Source organism: Hemicordylus capensis, chromosome 1, assembly GCF_027244095.1.
Source record: "Hemicordylus capensis ecotype Gifberg chromosome 1, rHemCap1.1.pri, whole genome shotgun sequence".
In the NCBI taxonomy this organism is placed as follows: Eukaryota; Metazoa; Chordata; class Lepidosauria; order Squamata; family Cordylidae; genus Hemicordylus; species Hemicordylus capensis.
In genome coordinates this window covers 313,982,593-314,002,548 of record NC_069657.1, presented here as the reverse complement: position 1 = coordinate 314,002,548, position 19,956 = coordinate 313,982,593, and the positions used below count along the sequence as shown (strand labels likewise).

Sequence of the window (19,956 nt, the reverse complement as noted above, 5' to 3'; positions counted from 1 at the left end):
AAAGCCCCCCGCCCCGCTCTGATTTCTTTTTAAAATAAAGTCCACACCTGAATATGATTATTGTTAAAATAAATCAAACTAGAGATGCCATTACCCCATCAAACTTTGTCCGTCTCTCTGTCTCTCCCCCTCCTTTTGTTATCGTGATATTATGCTCTCTAATCGGAAAAAAAGCTCAGCTGAAATCAATAGAATGTACTTCGGGGGGCGGGAATGTATAGTTCGGGGTATAAGGGTACCACTTTTCAGACATATGCTTATAAAGCTAGTTCAGGGCGTTTACTGAGATGAAGTCCACGCCTTACTGTGTTTTAATCAGCTACTTGAAAGTTTTTCCTCATTGCCACAAGCGGCTATTTTTCTGAAGAAGAAAATAAAAATCAACCATCATGAGGTTGGTTGGCTGGGGTATCCATGGGGGATGATATATTTGACTAGCTGATGTTCTTTGAAGGGATTAATCTATTAATTAAACAATTAATATAAACATGACAGCAGGTCGATGAAGTTGATCTTCTGAGAATATATGTAAAGGTAAGTAGTATGCTTTTGGACAAATATGGTCCACCACTCGGTTTAAAGAAGTGTTTACAAATTTAGTCGCTGTGAAGCATCCGCCCTAACCATATTGTATAACTGATAATTTTCCGTACTGCTTATCACTGAATCCCTTGCCAAAGGAAAGAAGAAGTGCTTAGGGATTATTCATTTACAACATGCCATCAGAAACACATTGTTATGGAGCTCAGCTGATTAAAACCTGTATTTTACACCCGCTGTCAGTGCATTAAGGATGAATGGTATCTATTATTGGAGTAAAGCTTTCAGTCCTGGGTCATTCGGTATCCTTACAAGAGCCATGTCGGAAGCGAAGGGAAGGTGGTGGCTGGCATTGTTGTATCTGTCTACATACATGGGCACCCAGGTCTTAAACGCAGAGACCTACAGAAATCAGAGGAATCCACTTCTGTAGCGAAGTGCTTCTGCGCAAATCCCATTGAAATGAAAGTAGTGCGTAAATTAAGCGGTTGTTCATGTGAAAGTGGAAAATTTCCCAGTAGATTGTACACTAAATTCTTAGTACCTGGGTGCTATTTTACATAAGGAATGTCCCACCCTTTCAGGTATGTACCTCTTAATCTACATGGGTTTTTAAAACACACAATTATAATTCAACTCAAAAAGTTTATTGGTCCGTTTATGTTTGAGAGGAACAAACCAACGGCCATTGAAAGAATCTAGATGAGTAAAATAATAATTCTCGTCTCCATATATAAAGGGGGAGAGGGGAGTACAATTAAAATCAATGTTTATTTTATGCTTATTTCTGGGCTGGAGAACAGAAAACGACTGCAGCCAACTAGTACTGTTATTCGTCATTTCATAAAACATTTTGCAAACTTTGTTTCAATCTTTATTCTGTTTGAACTCACACTATTCCTGTGAACCTGGTCATTTTTATTCCCATTTTATAGACGGAGAACTGAAGTTGAAAGATAGTGATTTGCCCAAACCCACGCAAACGCACCGAAAGAGATGAAACCTGAACCCAGTTCCCTCAGAGGTCAATCCTCTTCTGTATCCACCAGATTTTGATCTGTTGAGATATAAATCTAGCACTTCTACCTGGATAAAGGAAAGGGTTTGTTACAGCCTGAAATGGATTGGGGTTGTTTCGTGGTGTAAGTAAAGGAAGAGAGGGCAACAAGCCCAACATAGTTTCTCCCCTCCCCATCCCATTTACTTTTATAACCTTCTAAGGAAGAAGCACCCGGTCTGGAGGGGGAAAAATCCGTAATTTCTGATTGGCCGAGGACACCTCTTGATTGACACGCGTTCTCCCTCGCTTGGTCCCGCCCCGTCCCAGTCACTTTATTGACACTAATGAGCAAGTTCTTCCCACCGGTCTCCTGCCTGGAAGTGCTGACAGATCAAGGCAACAAATTTCAATTACAAGCCCTAATTTGTGTCCGCAGAGCGTTTGTTACCCATGTCAGAGCTGTTTGGCCCCTCAGACGAGGCAGAGCTTGCAGGAGGAGGAGGAGGGGAAGAAGAAGAAGAAGGGAAGCGCCGCTTCTGCAAAAAGAAACGCTTTGGGCTTGGAGAAAAGAGAGTGAAGCGGGGGGAAAGCCCACCCCGAACGACTTTGGGCTGCTAGAAGTTGGATGTAAAGGAAAAGGCGACGAGAAGACGAGCTGCGCGGCCTGGAAGGAGGAAGGTAGGCAGGGCGCCGAGGAACCGAGGGCTTTGAGCCCACCGGCCTGGGCATGATGGCAGAGAAAAGGAGAGCCTCGCCTTGCACCATGCTGAGCCTCAAGGCTCACGCTTTCTCTGTGGAGGCGTTGATCGGAGCTGAGAAGCAGCAGCAGCAACAGTCGCAGAAGCGACGGAAGCTGGCGGGAGCAATCGGAGAAGAGCCGCCGGCCGAAGGGGGCAGCAGCTGCGACAAGGGCTCCGGAGAAGGCGCAGATAGCAGCACCGCTTTGCCGCTCAACACTGGGACGGGATCGGCCGCGGCCGACGCGGAGAGGAACTGCGGCGCCCGGGCATTGCCTCCCGGTGAGTTGAATGAATCCCCTTCGCCAACCTGGCCCTCTGCAGGAACTGAAAGGGCAATAAGAACGCCTCCCGGCCCGATATTTCCCGGAGGAAAGAGCCGCGCTTTCCGGGAAATGCCACCTCCACTCGCCCCAGTCCCTCCAAAGGCGATCTTTGGGTTTAAAATCCGGCCCAAGTTGCCTCTTCCGGGCAACTGTCAATGCCCAGAGCCTGCCCTCCACTTTCTTTGTTACTCCACTAAAATCGGACAGCCTTTCCTTTCCTAGGCTTCTGAGAAATCTCTCCCATGCCTAGTGCGGGGAGAAAAAAGCAAGAACAATTAATCCCCTTTAAAATCCAGATGGAAAGAGGTCGGAGTATACACTTCTCCCAAAGTTCCCTAGTTATCACGATCATGCACTCTGAGGCTGCAATCCCATCCTAGGGTTGTTTTCATAGAGCGATTGGTTTCCGAGGGACTTGCTCTTAAGTAACTTTTAGTGTTTTTCAGTTATCCTCCCGGAGTTCAACGAGTGTTTTTCCAAAGTAAATGCTCGCAGGATTGCTGCCTTCCTAGTGATGCCGCGCTATGCACCCAAGGCTATGTACGTTTCCTGGGAAGTTGTTGGTCCCACTGTGTTCAATGGTTCTTTCTTGGGAGTAAGATTCACTGAATACAGCTCGCAACCAGCTTCTTACGTCGCTTGGTCTGCACGCGTTTTGGGCTACAATCCTCTGTAACTATTATTTGGGAATAAACTTCATTAAACTCCGTGGGATTTAATTCGCGTTAGCCATGGATAGGATTGTGTTGTATGTCAGATAATGGGCACAATTAAAAGAAGGTGGGGTGATTAAATCCCACTGGAAACAAACAGAGGTAAACACACACAACGCAAGTGTTTGTATTTATGATTGACTGTAATACTCAAGCATTCTTAATGTTTTCTTATGCATTACACATGGTGCTTTTAACCTATTTGGCCTGCCGCAGTCACTGAAAACCGAATTTTATTCTAAGATTTTGTTATTCGTAGCAACCATTCATTTAATACTAAAGCACTCAGTCTGGGTCTGTCGACCATGATCAAATATTTATTTATTCATTATTTATTAAATATGGGATTTATTGCTCAAAATACAAGTTTTGTCATCACTATTAGCTATTTCTCTAATAACAGGTAATAGTAATAATAGACTTTTTAAAATCTCAGATAAGTATCTTTATATGTAGTATGAAACTCCTAATTGGGCCAATTTGGATTGAAGACAACCACAATAACAAATAGTTGCTTGATCTCCCCCGCAGTCTCCAACGTATTTATTACAAATACTTATTGAAATTTTTTAACTGTTGCAAATAAAAAAAAACCCCACCGTCTTAATTGTTTCAAGAGACAGGGAGTTGGGTGCATTTTATTAAATGTTTTCTAACCTATACGTATATACAAATAGAGATGCTGTGAGCTCTGTTGTGGAGTACTGGACTGGTCAATATTCCTTCTGGGACTAGTTTAGTGTTCTCCCTCCCCAAAGAGGTAAGGTGGCTGATGTCAAATTTAAGGATTTGTTGAGAGAAAAATAGATGCATTAACACTTTCTAAGCAAATGTAATGGGTATTAAATGCCATTGGATTCCTTGGGATTTATTTCCAAATAAATCGGTTTTGGGGAGTGGCTGAATCGCCAAGAGAAGATTAAGCGTACCTTAATTCCATAAATGAATACAATTAAAGCACACAGTGTAGCGCTTAAATTATGTTGATTTTATTGAGATTTAGGCATGTGTCTGGATAAGCACCCTTGCATAATAAGTGGGTCCAACTCGCCTTTTGCCGCACAAAGCCTGCAAGAAAAATCATGGCTGTTAGTTTCATCTCAGTAGTAGACATTATAAAAGTTATCCTTCAGAGTCCAACACAGGCGGCTTGATACTGAAGCATCCTATTCGACTTCATGGCATCTATTGCCAGGCGAGTAGAACGTCTACCGAAACTGACAGGACTTCCAAAGGAAGCTTCTCCCCAAAGAAGCGTGTTCGGGTCCGCCAGCTTTCTTCCAGCCGCCCTAATTGCCCTTCCAGCTCTGGTGCCCTCTACTGCAAAGAATGGCAAAGCGTTTCGCAAGGCTGAGGCGGCTAGTCAAACACAGCCTCTAGCCTTGGCACGCGCTGCACACTTGTGGTGGGGAGGACGACTTCTCCTGCTTTTTGGCCCTCAAACAGCCCTGCTCTAAGTGACCCCTCTCGTTTCCCTCCCCCAAACTGCAGCGGGTCCCCGCACGCTCGCTTGCTTGATCTCTCGCGGCGTTTAGACTCTAAGGGGAGAACAACGCGAGGCACTGCAGCCGCGCCAAAATGAACCGGGAAGGCACCAAACGCATGTGTCCCTCTCCAAAGGGCGCACGTGCGCGTGGAGGCGGGGAGGAAAGAGGCCAGCTGCAGTAAGCGAGCGTCTTGTGCCTCAGGCGCCCTTTAAGTGTTTGGAAGGCACCACTTCGGTTCCTGTTGGGGCCTTTTACATTTATTTATTTTTTTAAAGCGCCAAAGACGAAAAGGCCGGAGCTTCTCCTGTGTATTTGCTTGACGCTTTCTGTTTGTTCCTCCCTCTCTTCTCTCCCCTTTTCTGCAGGTGGCTGCGAAGAGAGTTTCCGAAGGACGACGTCTCCCCCACTGTCCCCCGGCGGTCCTGCCAAAGTGGGTGACTCTAGGCCAGCTTCTCCTCTGCTTGCTCCGCAAGTGCCTCGAGTGGACCTGCAGGGCGCAGAGCTCTGGAAGCGCTTCCACGAGATCGGCACCGAAATGATTATCACCAAGGCGGGAAGGTAAAACTGGCCAACGGCTCAGCTAGTCACAGGCGCGCCCGGCCGAAGCGCTTCCGAGCAGCTGCAGGCAGGCCCGCCGCGCCCTTTGACGTCACGTTTTGGGGTTTGTTCTGAACTGCGCTGCATCTTGGACACATGCGGCGAAGTTTGGTGCAGAGATGCCAAGCATAATTTTGCTTTACCTCTCAGGCTGCACAAAAGAGCTTTTACTGCCCCGCAACATTTCTTCGCGAACGCCTTGCGTAAATGTTGTACTCTAGAATCCGATGAAGTGCAGAGCAAAATTTCTTCCGAGCAGCATCCCAGTAGGAGGGGATTATGCCAAAACAGCAGGAGTAACTATGGAGTATTTTAAATTAATCTAATTAGCCAATCCTAAAAACAGTGACTTGGAAGTAAATCCTATTTACTTAGGTAGACATTCCACACACACCCTCACCCCCAAATGGCGCATGTGAATTCAAACTGGGGGCAAGCGAATCTCTCCAAATTAGTGGAGTTCTGTGTAACTTGTTAGAATTATTAGCTCTTGTCAGTGATGTCCAAATTCTAAATATACTGATTTTAAAATAAGCGATTTTGATTTTACCGTTGCTTCTAAGAAAGTGTGTTCAGCTGCATCCTAAGAGCCTGATCTGAAATAGGTCGCTCTGAAGGGAATAAAGTGAACTTCATTAATTTAAAACTAACACATTTGTGTAATGGATTTATGTAGAAGTGATTGGTGTATTTTCAAGCAGACCACATTAACTGTAGTCTCTGATGCAAGTCAGTTTAATAGCCATTTTGTATGGCAAATTAATTGCAAAACATTTTTAAAAAATTCTTTTGGGAGGAGTTGGGTTTTTTAAAAAAAATCTTTGATTTCTGGCATGACATATTTCTGGCATAAATATTTTAAGAATATTTTCTGAGGATTTTTGCAAAATGTTTAGGTAAAGCTGTTGCTCTCATGAAACATCACATTTTCCATGATATGGTTTTGCACCACAATGTTGATTAAATACAAATGCAATTAATTAAATACAAGTTTTGCATTACAGATTAGATGTTTAAATGACCTCTAATTTCTAATAATTTTTAAGGATGGTGAATGCAATCCTAGATCTGCAAATACATCAGCTTTAATAAAACAAATTGATTGATAAAGCTGGATAGGCTATAGTAATTCTAGATCTAGAAATACATAGAATTTTAGATTTCCTGTTCATTAGGGTGAAGGGTATGAATGCTGTTCTTCTTAAAAGAACCTTTTTTCTTCCCTTTCCAAAAGATACACATGGTAAAAACCTGCACAGTATAAAAGTATCTGAACTTATTAGAAATTACAGAAACATATTTTATTGAATCCATATGCTACCTTCTACATTTTCAGAGGGGCTTTATTAATGATTGAAGTGCAGTCTTAAACAGCACAAGGCAACATTTGTCTTAAAAAGTTGTCCTGTCAAAGATTTTCTTTTTTATCTTACAGGTGCACTGAAGTAACAGCAAGAACTTGCTGGCCAAGCTAGTTTTACTCTTTTATTTATTTAGTTGTGCTGTCAGTAACCCCTGTTCCTTTTCAAATCTATTTTTGATTTCATGAATTTGGAACATTAAAAAATGAACAAAACATGTTCACTTATTTAATAAGAGATAGCATGCCTTTGTTATAAAATTCCTTCAGAACAAAACTTCAATAAGTAGAGACAAGCAATGCATTCATTTAAAAATAAATCTAATCTTAAAATTCTCCAACCTATGTTATAGTTATAATTCTCAGCTTTCCAGCTTCTGTTTTTTATGGTTGGTTTTTTTGGGGGGAGGGGGGTGTTATGGTTTTTACTGTTCAACTGATTTTAAGGTTTTAAATGTGATTTGAATGAAGCTGTATTGTATTTTAACATTTGAAACCGCTTTGGGATGCCTTATGAAAGGCAGTATAAAAATTGAACAATAAAAATAAATTTCAGTTTGACCCTAGCCAATATTGCTATATGCACCTTAATGTCGCTTTGATTTTGATTCCTTTCCCTTATAAAATGAGCATGACAGCATCTGTTTATGAAGAATTTCTACAATATCGTTTGAACATTGAACAACAATACTTTGAACCAAATACCTTGCGCAATGGCCTGACACAAACCCAACTGAAATTAACCTTGGAGAAGCCACTGTCAGTCTGTGAAGACAATACTGAGCTAGATAGACCAATGGTCTGACTCAGTATATGGCAGCTTCCTATGTGCCTAATGGGAGCTGCGTCCGTTGTCTGTACTTTGTAAGATGTGCTATGGGATTACTCATGTTCATCACTTTTTAGAACAGAATTGCTAATTATTTGATATAATTAATTATGTTACATCAAGGCACACTAATGTGCTCTCTGTTGCATTAAACTTTTATTTGCAGTCAAGTCCTAGCCAAGTTTATGCAGAAGCCCCACTCTTTTCACTAGGACTTACTTCTAAATATGCATGATTAGGGTTGCAGTCTTCACATTTAATATCCTGTTTTAATATAGTTTCACTACGACCCATGCAAGCAATGCAGTGTTGCACTGGGAACAAAACTAACCATCACCTCATTCTCAGTGTTTCTGTAACTCTTGTACATCGCTGAAGAAGAGGTAGTTGGTGCTGTCAGCTCTTACTTTGCCAATCAACAATTGGGGATCTGATTCAAGGCACTGTATTCTCTCTTTCCCTCAAAGCAATCTCTGATAGGAAAGATCCACCTGCATGCAAACCCAGTGATTTGCAAGGACCTCTTGACCAAGGCCTTGTGAGTTGGAAGTAAATTGAGTGGAACTGGTGTGTAAATATGCACAAGAACCAAATGCCATTCTCTGAAAATTCTTTTTTTTGTGAATAACAGCTGCTAATTGAATACTTGTTTTCTTGAAATTACCAATGCATGTTGGCTTCTAAAATGGAATTTAAACAAAAATGATTTGCTGATCAACAATTTCAATTTCACTTGACTGTTGTAGCAGAGTTTATACTCTTAAGGAATGTCATTGTTAAGCTGCAAGGGGAAAAAAGTTGCATCCTTAAAATCAGTTGGGACATACGTAGGGTACCATTTCATGAATGAGTTGGCTATAATTATTTAAAACCATTCTTGCAAATAATTTTAAATGAGGACTGGTGGGGGGCGAGGATGATTCCCCAAGCATGATTCTGTTTTTCTAAAACAGTTTCAAAGTCTGTTTTGCATTAAATGCTCCTCTTTTCTTTGTTCAGACGGATGTTTCCTGCCATGAGAGTGAAAATTTCAGGTCTAGACCCTCATCAACAATATTATATTGCTATGGACATTGTCCCAGTGGATAACAAAAGATACAGGTATAATAATTGTAATGTTTAATAGTTGGGATATTAGGAACCGGGAAGGAGGATAGCTAGTTGGAAATTAACAGAAGGCTGTGCTTAACTCCCTTGCAAATTCCTATCTTCATCTCACTGCATATAAAATAAGTGCTGTGTGCCAAGCACATGAGAACAATCAAGGGCTTTATTATTATTATTGATTATTGCTGTTTTGTACATTTGGGTCATATTTTGAACACACTCTAGCTAAGCAATCAAACTATTTTCCCCCCAGTCATGCAAGCGTCAGTCCTCCAGCTTTTTCTCTGAAATAGACCCAGTAAGGTTGGAGTTGACTGTCAGTCAATGGCTGACCATCGCCTGTACAAATCATTATGCTAGCCCAGTTAAATAACAGTATTTTTAGCGAATGAAAGTCCAGTCAGGAGCTAAATCTATTCACATCAGGTTTTTGCATAAAATTATTCATTAAGTTTCTAAGGTTTCTTAGGTTTTTAAGCTAAAATTGGAACTCCTTGGACTGACTTGGATTATTTCAAGATGGCATTGTAATGGGCAAAAGTTCAAGTGCTATAATAGTATGGCACTTTTGGTGGCTATGTTTAGTTTCTTAATGGCATTTCTAGATATGCAATCATTTGTAGTAATTGGCCAGTAGCTATAACTGCTTCTTAACAATTTTAACATAAGGTCTTGATCAGGTAGACCCTGACCAGGGCAATCTGCATCTAAGCAAGTATTCCCACTAGACTTCCTAGTGTGAATTTGTAGGAATGGGAACATAGAGGCTGCTTTCAGCAAAAGAGACTACAGATCTGGGTCCCAAGTATATTTGCTGCTGTATTAAAGAAGTCTTACCAAATCTGTTCTAAAAATATTTGCAGTTTCATTTAATAGTTTCATTAAAATGGTTCATTGTTAGAACCATTTTATATTTATTTAATTAAGAAGCCTGTATTATTTAATTTAAGGAAAATAATTTTTTCCGTGTATTTTCCAAATCCTGTTATGCTTGCTATTGCAAACAACCATATTGCTATTATAAAAAATCCTGCATTTCATATGTACCCTGACATTTATTTTTTGCTCTTTTTAAACCTTTGTTTAACAGCATTCACAATATGTTCCCTGTGGAACTCCATGATTGGAACCGACAATATGTTTGAAATTATTCTCATTTCAATTTTATGTTTAACATTTTCTTAGCAAAAGCAGAATTCAAACATACAATTCCATTATATTAATTGATTGATTAATATTGATTGATTTTGAAGAACAGACTGTGCTTTTCAACCCTGAGCTGTGATATGCATTCTGTGTGAATACCAGAGCTCGGGTTTTTAAATCAGGAGGTTTCCCCCAGTTCTCTTCAATAGCATGGTATGGCATGCTCCGTGCCATCAATCCTCTTGCATTCATGGAACATTTCCTGTATATATGTGGGAAATGGAGCAGCCCCTCTTTGGTTCTTTGTATGCACTGGCACATTTTAGGGTTTTCAATATGGCAATTTCATAAAAGTATGTTTCATTGAAATCCATGGGACCCACATCTGTATAATATGCTTAAGATTGGAAAGCCAGGCTGTGATATCAACTCTTATTTGGAAACAAGTTCCATTTAATTAAATGGATTTAATCTGTTGATTTCAACTTGTGTCAAAATGTGCATGTTCACTTTATTGCCTAAATGGTTACATATCCTAGTAGTTCACTTGGATTGCACTGCTAGCAGCTTGGCATCATTTTACTGCTTTTAATGTGTAATAATTATGTTAATTTGCATCGGCTACATTAGTATGAAACAAGTATTTGTTTCTCTGTTACTGCACAGAAAAAGTAAGCAAACAATGGGCATGATTCTCTAACTCTAACTCTAAGCATTTTTAATTGCATTTATTTAAGGGGTTTTTAAAAATGTTTGTTTGCCTGCAGAGTGGCCTTTTTTCCTTTGCTTATTGGAGATCCATTAACATTAAATGGCTTAGACGTTGCACCATGTAATGTGGACAATTCAGAACTGCCTTTGCCATCGTGGACATCTAACAAACATGTCCACAGTGCTGAGCAACAGAATTCTTCTGCTACCCTTGTGTAATTGCATTTCACAACGCTGCTTGCATGGGGAATAATGCAAGTAGTGGCATGATCTGAAATTGTGCAAGGGTAAATGGTAGCACAAGAGCCCTGTTGAGCAGCACCGTGGGCATGTTACGGTGCTTCTCAACAACCCATATTACACTGTGCAGCATGTAAGCAAAAGTCTTGGGTTTGCACTGGGTTCAGGTAACATTTTTGTAGTTTAGGTTTAGGTAAGAAACTATATGTGTGAACTGCCTAGAGCCTTTGGAGTCAGGCGGTATAGAAAATAAATCTCACACAAGTGAGGTAAAGTGCATTTGTATTTTTCTCACTGTGTACTGAACGCCATATACCAAAACTTTAGTAAGAAAAGGCCACCTAATGGTGGAGCGGGGAAGCAACCTGCCTAGAGAGCAGGAGGCTGTTGATTCAAATCCTCGCTGGTGTGTTTCCCAGAATATGGGAAACTCCTATATCGGGCAGCAGTGATATAGGAAGGTGCTGAAAGGCATAATCTCATACTGCGCGGGAGAAGGCAATAGTAAACCTCTCCTGTATTCTGCCAAGAAAACCACATGGCTCTGTGGTCGCCAGGAGTCAACACTGACTCGATGGCACAATCTTTCCTTTTTAGTAAGGAAATACTTCCTACTGAAGTTAATCACAATTCTCAGATGATTTAAGACATTAAACAAATTAATTCAGTGAAGTTAATATTTATCATTTGTGCAGGTGATTTTGGTGTATATTTTAGTCTTTATTATGTGAGACTTTCTCATTCTTTTATGCTGAGCAATCTTTACTTCTGCCTTGCATGTGGCACAAAGCATCAGATCTTGAGAGTTATTCTTGAAGTCATCTTAAAATGACTATGACTTGTGCGGGAACATTGTGTTATAGGTTGTGCTCAATGACTGACATCCTGACTAAACTCCCAAGCAGTGTTCCCTCTTAACAGGGAATTCCAGATGTTATAAACTACCACTCCCATAATTCACAGCCAAAGGCCATCGCAGCTGGGGTTGCTGGGAATTGTAGTCAACAACATCTGGAATTCCCTGTAAGAGGGAATGCTGCTCCTAAGGATGCAGTAGGAGCTGTGTCCTCTTCCAGCAAGAGGCTCCAAATGCAGCCAGAGAGCTTCTCCACTACCAGAGCATGCATGGGATGAAGAAATTCTCACAAATCTTTTCTGCCTTTGGAAATGTCCTGTGCCTTCAGATAATATGTCTCTGAGGGCTGCACAACCTACAGGGATGAATTCTCAGAATGTACAGAGCATTTCCAAAGTCAGAGAAGATGTTTGAAAATATTTCTCCCCCCCTCTATAAATAAACACACACACACTGTGTGTGTGTGTGTGTGTGTGATTGTTTTAAACAAGGCAACTGTGTACAGCATTGATGACATTTCAGACTCTATAGAACTAAGCTATCTACTGGGATATGACCCATATGGTTAAATTAGTTAACATAATTAAAATGAGAGAAGAGCGCCAGAAAGATACCTTCTTGGTTAGGAGAGTGATACTGTTCATTATCTATTGGAATATAAAGTTCTGGACAAAGCTCAGCTTTTCACATTGCTGGGAACAATTTAAATATTATTTATCTGTTTAGTTACTTTTGGTGTTAGTAAACTACTATATTATTGGATCAGTAAGCTTTAAAACATAGATGAAAGACATGTGTGTTCAGTAATAATTAGAATTTTGATTGTTTACTAGTTATTTTAATGAGCCTTGTGAAATATTGTGAGCCGAATTGTAATTAGAAATATTATTCAATATTTTATATTATGCTTTCTTGAAATAAATTAGAAAAGTGTGGCGGGGGGGGGGGACCCAAAATAGCCTTAAGTGATCTAAAACTAAATTTTGTAAAAATTGAGAAGTTTTTTAAAAATTATAGGTGAAGATTGTTTTAAGGTGCTTTATTTAGAAGATAATAACAACATGTTTATCATGGATGAATATATTCACCATATCAGTTTTCAATGGATTAGTTTAGCTGAAAATTCATTAATGTATGAGGTATCTACAATCAATATATTGCTGTGATTGAAGGACAAATAACTAGGAATTAGATTTTTAATTTGTGATCTTTAAAAGAGTTCATAGGATGTCATTTTCTATTGAAACTATCAATTTGTAGTGTTAGACATAAAAATATGACTCTTCTTGAATCCAGTCTTGGATTCAGTTAACTTTGCATCTTCATTTTATATTTGTCAACATATAATTTAATTTTTAGAAAACAATGTGGTAAATGAAACAAAATGTGCCAAGCCCTTTTCATGGGCCTTCTAATATAGTCATGCAGAGAAATGCTGCGGTTTAGGAGTGATTGTTCCTTTTATTTTTTTGCTTTAATATTTATCACCATATAAATTATATGAAACTGGATTTGTGTTCTTGATATGTATAACAAGCCAATCGAGATTTGATTTGTATGACAACAAGTCAATCAGAAGCCAATGCCAAAAACAGAAAGCAAGGGAAAAACAGCCCGCAAAAATGGCACTTGGAATGCTCAGAATGTTCCGACTCAAAATGGGGATATTCCGTTCTGAGTTCGAAACGGGTCCTTCATTTGAAGGGCAGTCTGTTTTGAGCTTGGAACACTCCAAACGGCCCATCTCTAGACAGAACATTTTGAGCTTGGAATGTTCTGAACATCCCTAATACCTGTGAATTATTTCCATTGAGAATGTCTGATTCATGTTTTCCCCCACTATAGGTATGTGTATCACAGTTCCAAATGGATGGTGGCTGGTAATGCTGACTCACCTGTGCCTCCCCGTGTGTATATTCACCCAGATTCACCTGCATCAGGAGAAACGTGGATGAGGCAAGTGATTAGCTTTGACAAACTGAAACTTACAAACAATGAACTGGATGACCAAGGCCATGTGAGTATTGTTTTCTACAGTGTTATGATATAATGCTTCATTCTTTTTATGACTAGGTCTTTTGATACATAAGCTTATGTTAACAAAAGGTTAGATCTATGCACATTTTGCTACAACAATTAATTAGTTATCAGGTGCCATTTTGTTTCACATGACTGATTATTGGAGAAGAAGAAGAGCACATACTCAAATCAACTAGTGCAGAACTACCTGTATTTCCGTGTGTGTGTCTGTGTCTGTGTGGCCTGAGCCTTCAGTTCTTTCTGAAAAGCTAGAACTGGGAGGAGTTATCTATCTATCTAATCACACACACCGTAATATATCCTTAAAACAAACATCTTCAGTATATACCAGATTTTCTTAAGTAAAATAGATTTAACTAATGAATTTTTAAAAACTAAATCATTTGTGCAAAAGCCCATGAGGTGTTAATAACAGTGCTCAAAAGGAACAACATGAGAGCTGCATTCAGTCGGATAATGATTTATTACCTACCTTATGGAGCAAGACCTTTTCACAGCTGAAGCTCATTACTTCTGCAAAACTGGCAGGGAATTGTTCAGTTTAAGTGTTCTGTTTGCAAGCTCCAAATTGTTTAGTTATGACACCACCTCATGTGACGAAATGCATTATAGTAATATTTCTTTTTCTCTTCACAACTGGTGAGGGAAAAAGATGTATGTAGACCATTGTCTTTCAATGAATGCTTAAAATTCTCAGTTTTCATGCCTTGGTAAATAATCATATACAAATGGTTTTGTGATGGGGCCCCTCTTTTGTACATTTTGAAATTTCCATAATAATGCTGCATCAACTTCTTTGAAAGACAACAGAAGGCTCATGGAAACTGGATTTCTTAGAATGGAGGGCTATCTTAATATTCTTATAGGCAAGGGAACACTCCTGTAAGTCATTCTCCATGTAAAAATAAAATGGGTGATGTTACTATTATAGGGTTGTGCCCTCAGAAAGTTCTGTTCTCGCAAGGAGCGATTTTTGCCAAATCCCTTTCCTCTGTAGTCAACTCCACCTCAAAAAAAAAAAAAAAAAAAAAAAAAAAAAAAAATCTGCTTCTGAGGGTTTGGTTCCCCTTGCATGAATGACACTTTGAAAAATGGAGGAAGATTTTAGTACACATCTTTATTTGTAAATGTCTGAGTTCACACAATCATAAGGATCCTGATTAAAATGTTAATCAAGATTAGTGAGCCTAGTGGAGCTGATCATGTAAACAAGTATCTGTCCTGTCTAAATGCTGGTTAACCAGAGTAGTTTGACCAGGATTGCCCTGAAATTCTGGGTTCACGCAGTCAGCAACAGTGGTGATTCATTACCCTTTTAACCAGGATCCTTGTGATTGTGTGTGAAGCCAGCCAATATGTTCCTGGACTCAAACAGCGCACAGATGTTAAATAGTTACTAGTGATTTTTAAGAAGCGATTATGCCAGTTTTATAGAAGGTGGCCTGAAAGACTTTCAAGGCTGTTACTCAGATTTAATTTACATTTAATGCTTTGGCCATATTGGATTTTGTAATATTGTGAAATGAACAAATGTGATGTATAGCCTGGTCCATACAACTGGAATGGAGGGATAATACTGCCCATCCTCAAAATTAATAAGCATTCTGCTAGTCAAATAGCAGATTATTATTAACCTTGGAAAAACAAATTATCCTGAATTCTAGGGAAGGGTGCAGTGAAGTGATGCACTGACAACTGCTTTGGAATCTTTAGCAGTGCAGTAGGGCTGACTTGGGTTCAGTAAAGTTTATGTGGAACTTTGCCACACACACATGTTCACACTCTGAGTTTTTCTTTCTGCCATCCATTGTTAACAGTTCAGAGGTATGAGTAACCTTTCTCCCGATTAAGTGTTAGGCAAGATTAATGATAGCTGGAAACTGGTACAGTTAATCAGCTCTATTGCAAAAATCATTGTGAGATTTTAGATGAGGTATACTCTTTGCAAGACGGCTACAATCTACATCTTTACACAGTTTGTTGGGGCAATTCAGCAGTCTTCAAATGAATAAAGGGCTTTTGTATGAAGAAAAATCCATTTATTTCAATGGGACTGTTTCATAGCTACAGATAATGGTAGGACTGCGTTTTAAATAGTGATGATCTTGTTAAGAAAATGGAAGGTGCAGTCTATCAAGAACTATTCCAGTGAAGTAATTTCAAGTGAACTTGTTCAGCAGCAGTGCTCAGGATACTATACTGAAACTCTACTGAAACTGAACTTGATTCAGCAAAGGTTCTTGAGTCTGCAATTGACCATGCATGAGTTAATTGCTTATAACTATTATTTTTGTTGGGCCCAGCAGGAAGTCGAACCCCTACGAGTTAGATAACCACAGTCTACAAACCAGTTCTCGAGATGAGTACAGACAGAGCAAGTTTCCATATTGTTTAATCACAAGGTTTATCTAATTTCCCCTCTGAGTTGAAAACTACATCGCTCTTGCTGTAAAGCTATTATTCATTGCATGGAATGCTTTGGAATTGCTCAAGCACTCTACTTTAATGAGTAATTCAGCTTGGAGTAGAGTCAAGTAACTTTTTCCTTGAGCCATTCAAAATACACATTGAACTGATACTTAAAATGTGCCTTGTAATTTGGAATATAAGTTTTGAAGATTAAGACAAAAGATTGTATAATAAATTCATCTTCCTAAAATTGGAGAGATTGCAAAGAATGTCATTTGTTGTTACCAGGAAATGCAGAAATATAAACCAGATAAGTATCTGTTCCAAAGTGCATGCTTTTATTCTTTGGACACCGTGACAGAATGATGAACTATTGCACATGTAGAATAAATTGCAGTGGAAAGTATTCCTTATAAACGGAGGGATGAAAGTTGGAGTTAGGGATATTTAAGGTAGCATTCCAAACTGTTTTAGTTTGTAAATGTTAACTTCATTATACTTAATGCCTGAATCTCTTTTAATTCACTGCATATTCTCAGGCAAACCAATGGATGTTAAGGCTTTGCATAAATAACGAGTTCTTCATTTGGTGGACAATGCTGTAGTAATGCTGGGACACAGAATCTTCTTACTCCTTTTTTCAACTACTCTGAGAACTTTTTTTTTTGGTAGAAAAGTGGTATATAAATTATATCATTATTTTTCAAATTTGCCCCAAACCTCTGTCTCTGCGTGGTTTAAAACAACATCAAAGAAATTAAAAATGAAGACCTTTCAAACAATTTAAAACCACAGTTCAGTTAAAAAGCTTAGGTGAAAAAATAAGCCTTTCAAGACTTTTAAAAAGATGTCAGATGGGGAGGCTCATCCTTCAGCAGGGAGCACATTCCAGAGTCTCGGGGCAGCATCAGAAAAGGCCCATCCTGGTGTGGCCGCCAGATGAGCTGGTGGCAACTGCAGACTAACCTCTCCAGTTGATCTCAGTGGGTGGTGGGGCTCATGGCGAAGAAGATGTTCTCTTAAATACCCTGGGCCTAAGCTGTTTAGAGCTTTATAGGTTATGACCAACACTTTGTATTTTGCCCAGAAACTTGCTGGTGACCAATGAGGCTCTTTAGTATAGGAATAATATGGGGTCTCCAAGATTACCCAGAAACCAACCTGGCTGCCGCATTCTGTACCAACTGCCATTTCTGTACAAAGGCAACCCCACATAGAGCATAGTGTAGTAGTAAAGTCTGGAGGTTACCAGCATATGTACCACTGTTCCGAGGTTGGTTACCTCAAGAAGCGGAGACAGCTGGTGTATCAGCCAAAGCTGATAGAAAGCACCTCTGGCCACCACCTCAACCTGAAACACTAGGGAGAGGTTTGGATCCAAAAGCACCCGCAGACTGTGTACCTGTTCCTTCTGGGGAAGTGTAATCCTAATAGTTAAAATAGTCCCCTCACAATAAGTACCTCCATCTTATCGGCATTCATTCTCCATTTGTTATCCCACTTCCAGCCCATTACTGCCTTGCATTGAGGTCTTGCATTGTTGGCCTCCAGGCATCCCTCAATGCAATGCATGGTACACACGTTGCATTAAGGATTCCCTCCTCATATGGGCACTCTGTGCATCTGTCTTTGACTCCAAGGAGTCTCATGATATCCAATAGCCAGGTTAAGGGCGTGAGAGCACCCTTAACCTTGGCTAAAAGCTGGGTTCCTTAATGGGGTTGGGCAGGGAGTAGGGTGATCAGCGAGGATCCTGCTGCTTCTCACAGCCAACCTAACTCTGCCTGGAGCAGCTGGTCAGTGAGAACAGCCTCTCTATTTCTGATTCAAATTATCTGTGCATGGAATTTGTTTTCATAAATAGGATATAAAACCCAGCAGTGTATTGAAGATTGTATGCACAGGACAACCAGTCTTTACATAAGGTGTGTAGAACAGGAGATTGTAGTGCAATGATACTTGTTTCTGATGTCATAAAAGTGCTAATGAAATCCTGTTACACTGGGTGCTTTCTGAACACTTCTGAAATGTTGCTTGTTTCAAGTACGACTCTTCAGTTTTTTATTTTATGTCCATAAAAAATGTATTTGTATTTTTCTGCAGCTTGTTTGCTTATTTTGCTTTAGCATTTATATCGCACGTCACTAGTACAAAAATTGTAATTACTTCAGTGCCTTTTTAATTTGGCAGCTTTTATCTTTGGTGTGTGCATTACATTGTGAGGATAAAGTATACTATATTACATGTGCATCAAGGAATATTCCTGTACTTTTTATGGGATGCTGCTGAACTTTAAAAAATATGGTGATCTCAGGTGTTGCTTCTGCTTCGCAGCTGTTTTGTTCTTTCACCCCAATCCAAAATACACATGTGGGAAAGCATATCCAATTGAAAAGAGTAATATTTCTAATAGCAGCGGAATGTATATCATCATACTTGGTCATTTCCCCCCATTAGAGTGCGTCATGCCCATAAGCTTACTAGTATGGGGAAAATATGGCTGTATGGATTTCCCCATCAGCCTGATCCTAAACACATTTGCATGGAGTAAGTCAAATTGGTCAACGTGTAAACTAAGAGTTGTGTGCAAGGAACGCTTTTGCTTGTACACAAAGGAGGGGGGTGATTTTAGGCTATTCTTCCTTCCCTCTGCTGCCATCTGTGCTTCCTGAAAATATGTCCCTGAGGGTTGAGAAACACAAGTTTGGGAGGCACAAGTGGCTGAAGTGGTGGGGGACGTTCCCTCCCCTCTGTGAGCACGTTTATGTGCAGCTCTTAGTTTTCATGTTGCCTGTTGATTTCAGTGAAAGTTATTTAAAAACATTTGCCCTGGTCCACAGAAGCACAAGGACTGTTTTTCTTGAAAATCAAGCCTCCACTTTGTACTGGTATGCAGTTCTTGATTTTGAAAAGCACTTTGCCACATGGTCCAAATGAGTCTCTGTCGGAGAGAAGTAAACAGGAACACTTTTTGCATGCAGAGAGCCAAACACAAAGAAGGAGGTATGCTAGATTAGGACCTGAGTGTTTATGGATGTAATTTTAAGCAAGACAGTTATGTTGCTAGAAATGTTGTTCGCACTCTCCATACAGCAGAATATTTTTTGGCATCTTGCTCTGCATAAGAGCGCAGAAAAAGCCTACTCTGCTCCGAGCTTGGTTTTGGGGGTGCTTCTGTTGTAATTGTCGACATCAGTCTAGTGAAAGCTCCCTAGTTGGAAAGTTGCTCATGCAAAACAGTGTCATGTCTGCCCAATGAGGAATGAAATAAAAATATTCCAGCTAGCCAAGGGCTTGCTTATTCAAATGCAAGATCCTTCTTTCTATTTGGATGAATTTCAATGTGGTGCCAAGAATGGGAGGGCAGGGGAAGGATGACAAACAGCACTGTGTTAATATTCTGTGGCCAATAATGGAACAGGAAATTAAAAAATTTCCTCCTTTTAATTAGAGTTTCTATCGGTTAGTGTCCATGAACATTTTCAAAATATGTCTTAGTAGACCTCCAGAAATAATATCTTTTATTTTGAACTATTAAGGCAAGTTTAAATACAAAATTATGCATTTTTCTTCAATTGCTTGAAAATCATGGTCCATATGGCATTATGGAAATATTTATGTTTGCTCAACAGTTTTCCAATTTTTTATCTTGGCTTTCAAGTTTTGGGGCTTTTAATTGGGGTTTTTTTATTGGTCATTTGCCTTTTTCGTTCTGGTCAACCTCAGTTGCTTGGAACTAATGTGCATACATGGGAGATGAGTCAACATATATTAATGAACAATGGCCATTCTTAATTATCTAAAAATGCTACATAATCTTTATGTTCAATATTATGCCATCCCATCCTGCACAGATAT

General features: G+C 39.6%; 1 protein-coding gene across 1 annotated transcript in view; it reads left to right on the top strand.

Moving 5' to 3' along the window:
- The first annotated feature begins 444 nt into the window (after positions 1-444).
- Positions 445-19,956, top strand: part of TBX18 (T-box transcription factor 18) — a 34,224-nt gene continuing 14,712 nt past the window's right edge. Inside the window, exons 1-5 of the mRNA XM_053287183.1 lie at positions 445-534; positions 1,476-2,559; positions 5,169-5,361; positions 8,589-8,690; positions 13,495-13,666. Coding sequence (XP_053143158.1) covers positions 2,268-2,559; positions 5,169-5,361; positions 8,589-8,690; positions 13,495-13,666 — 759 coding nt within the window. The 5' untranslated portion in view covers positions 445-534; positions 1,476-2,267. The remainder of the gene's footprint in view (positions 535-1,475; positions 2,560-5,168; positions 5,362-8,588; positions 8,691-13,494; positions 13,667-19,956) is intronic.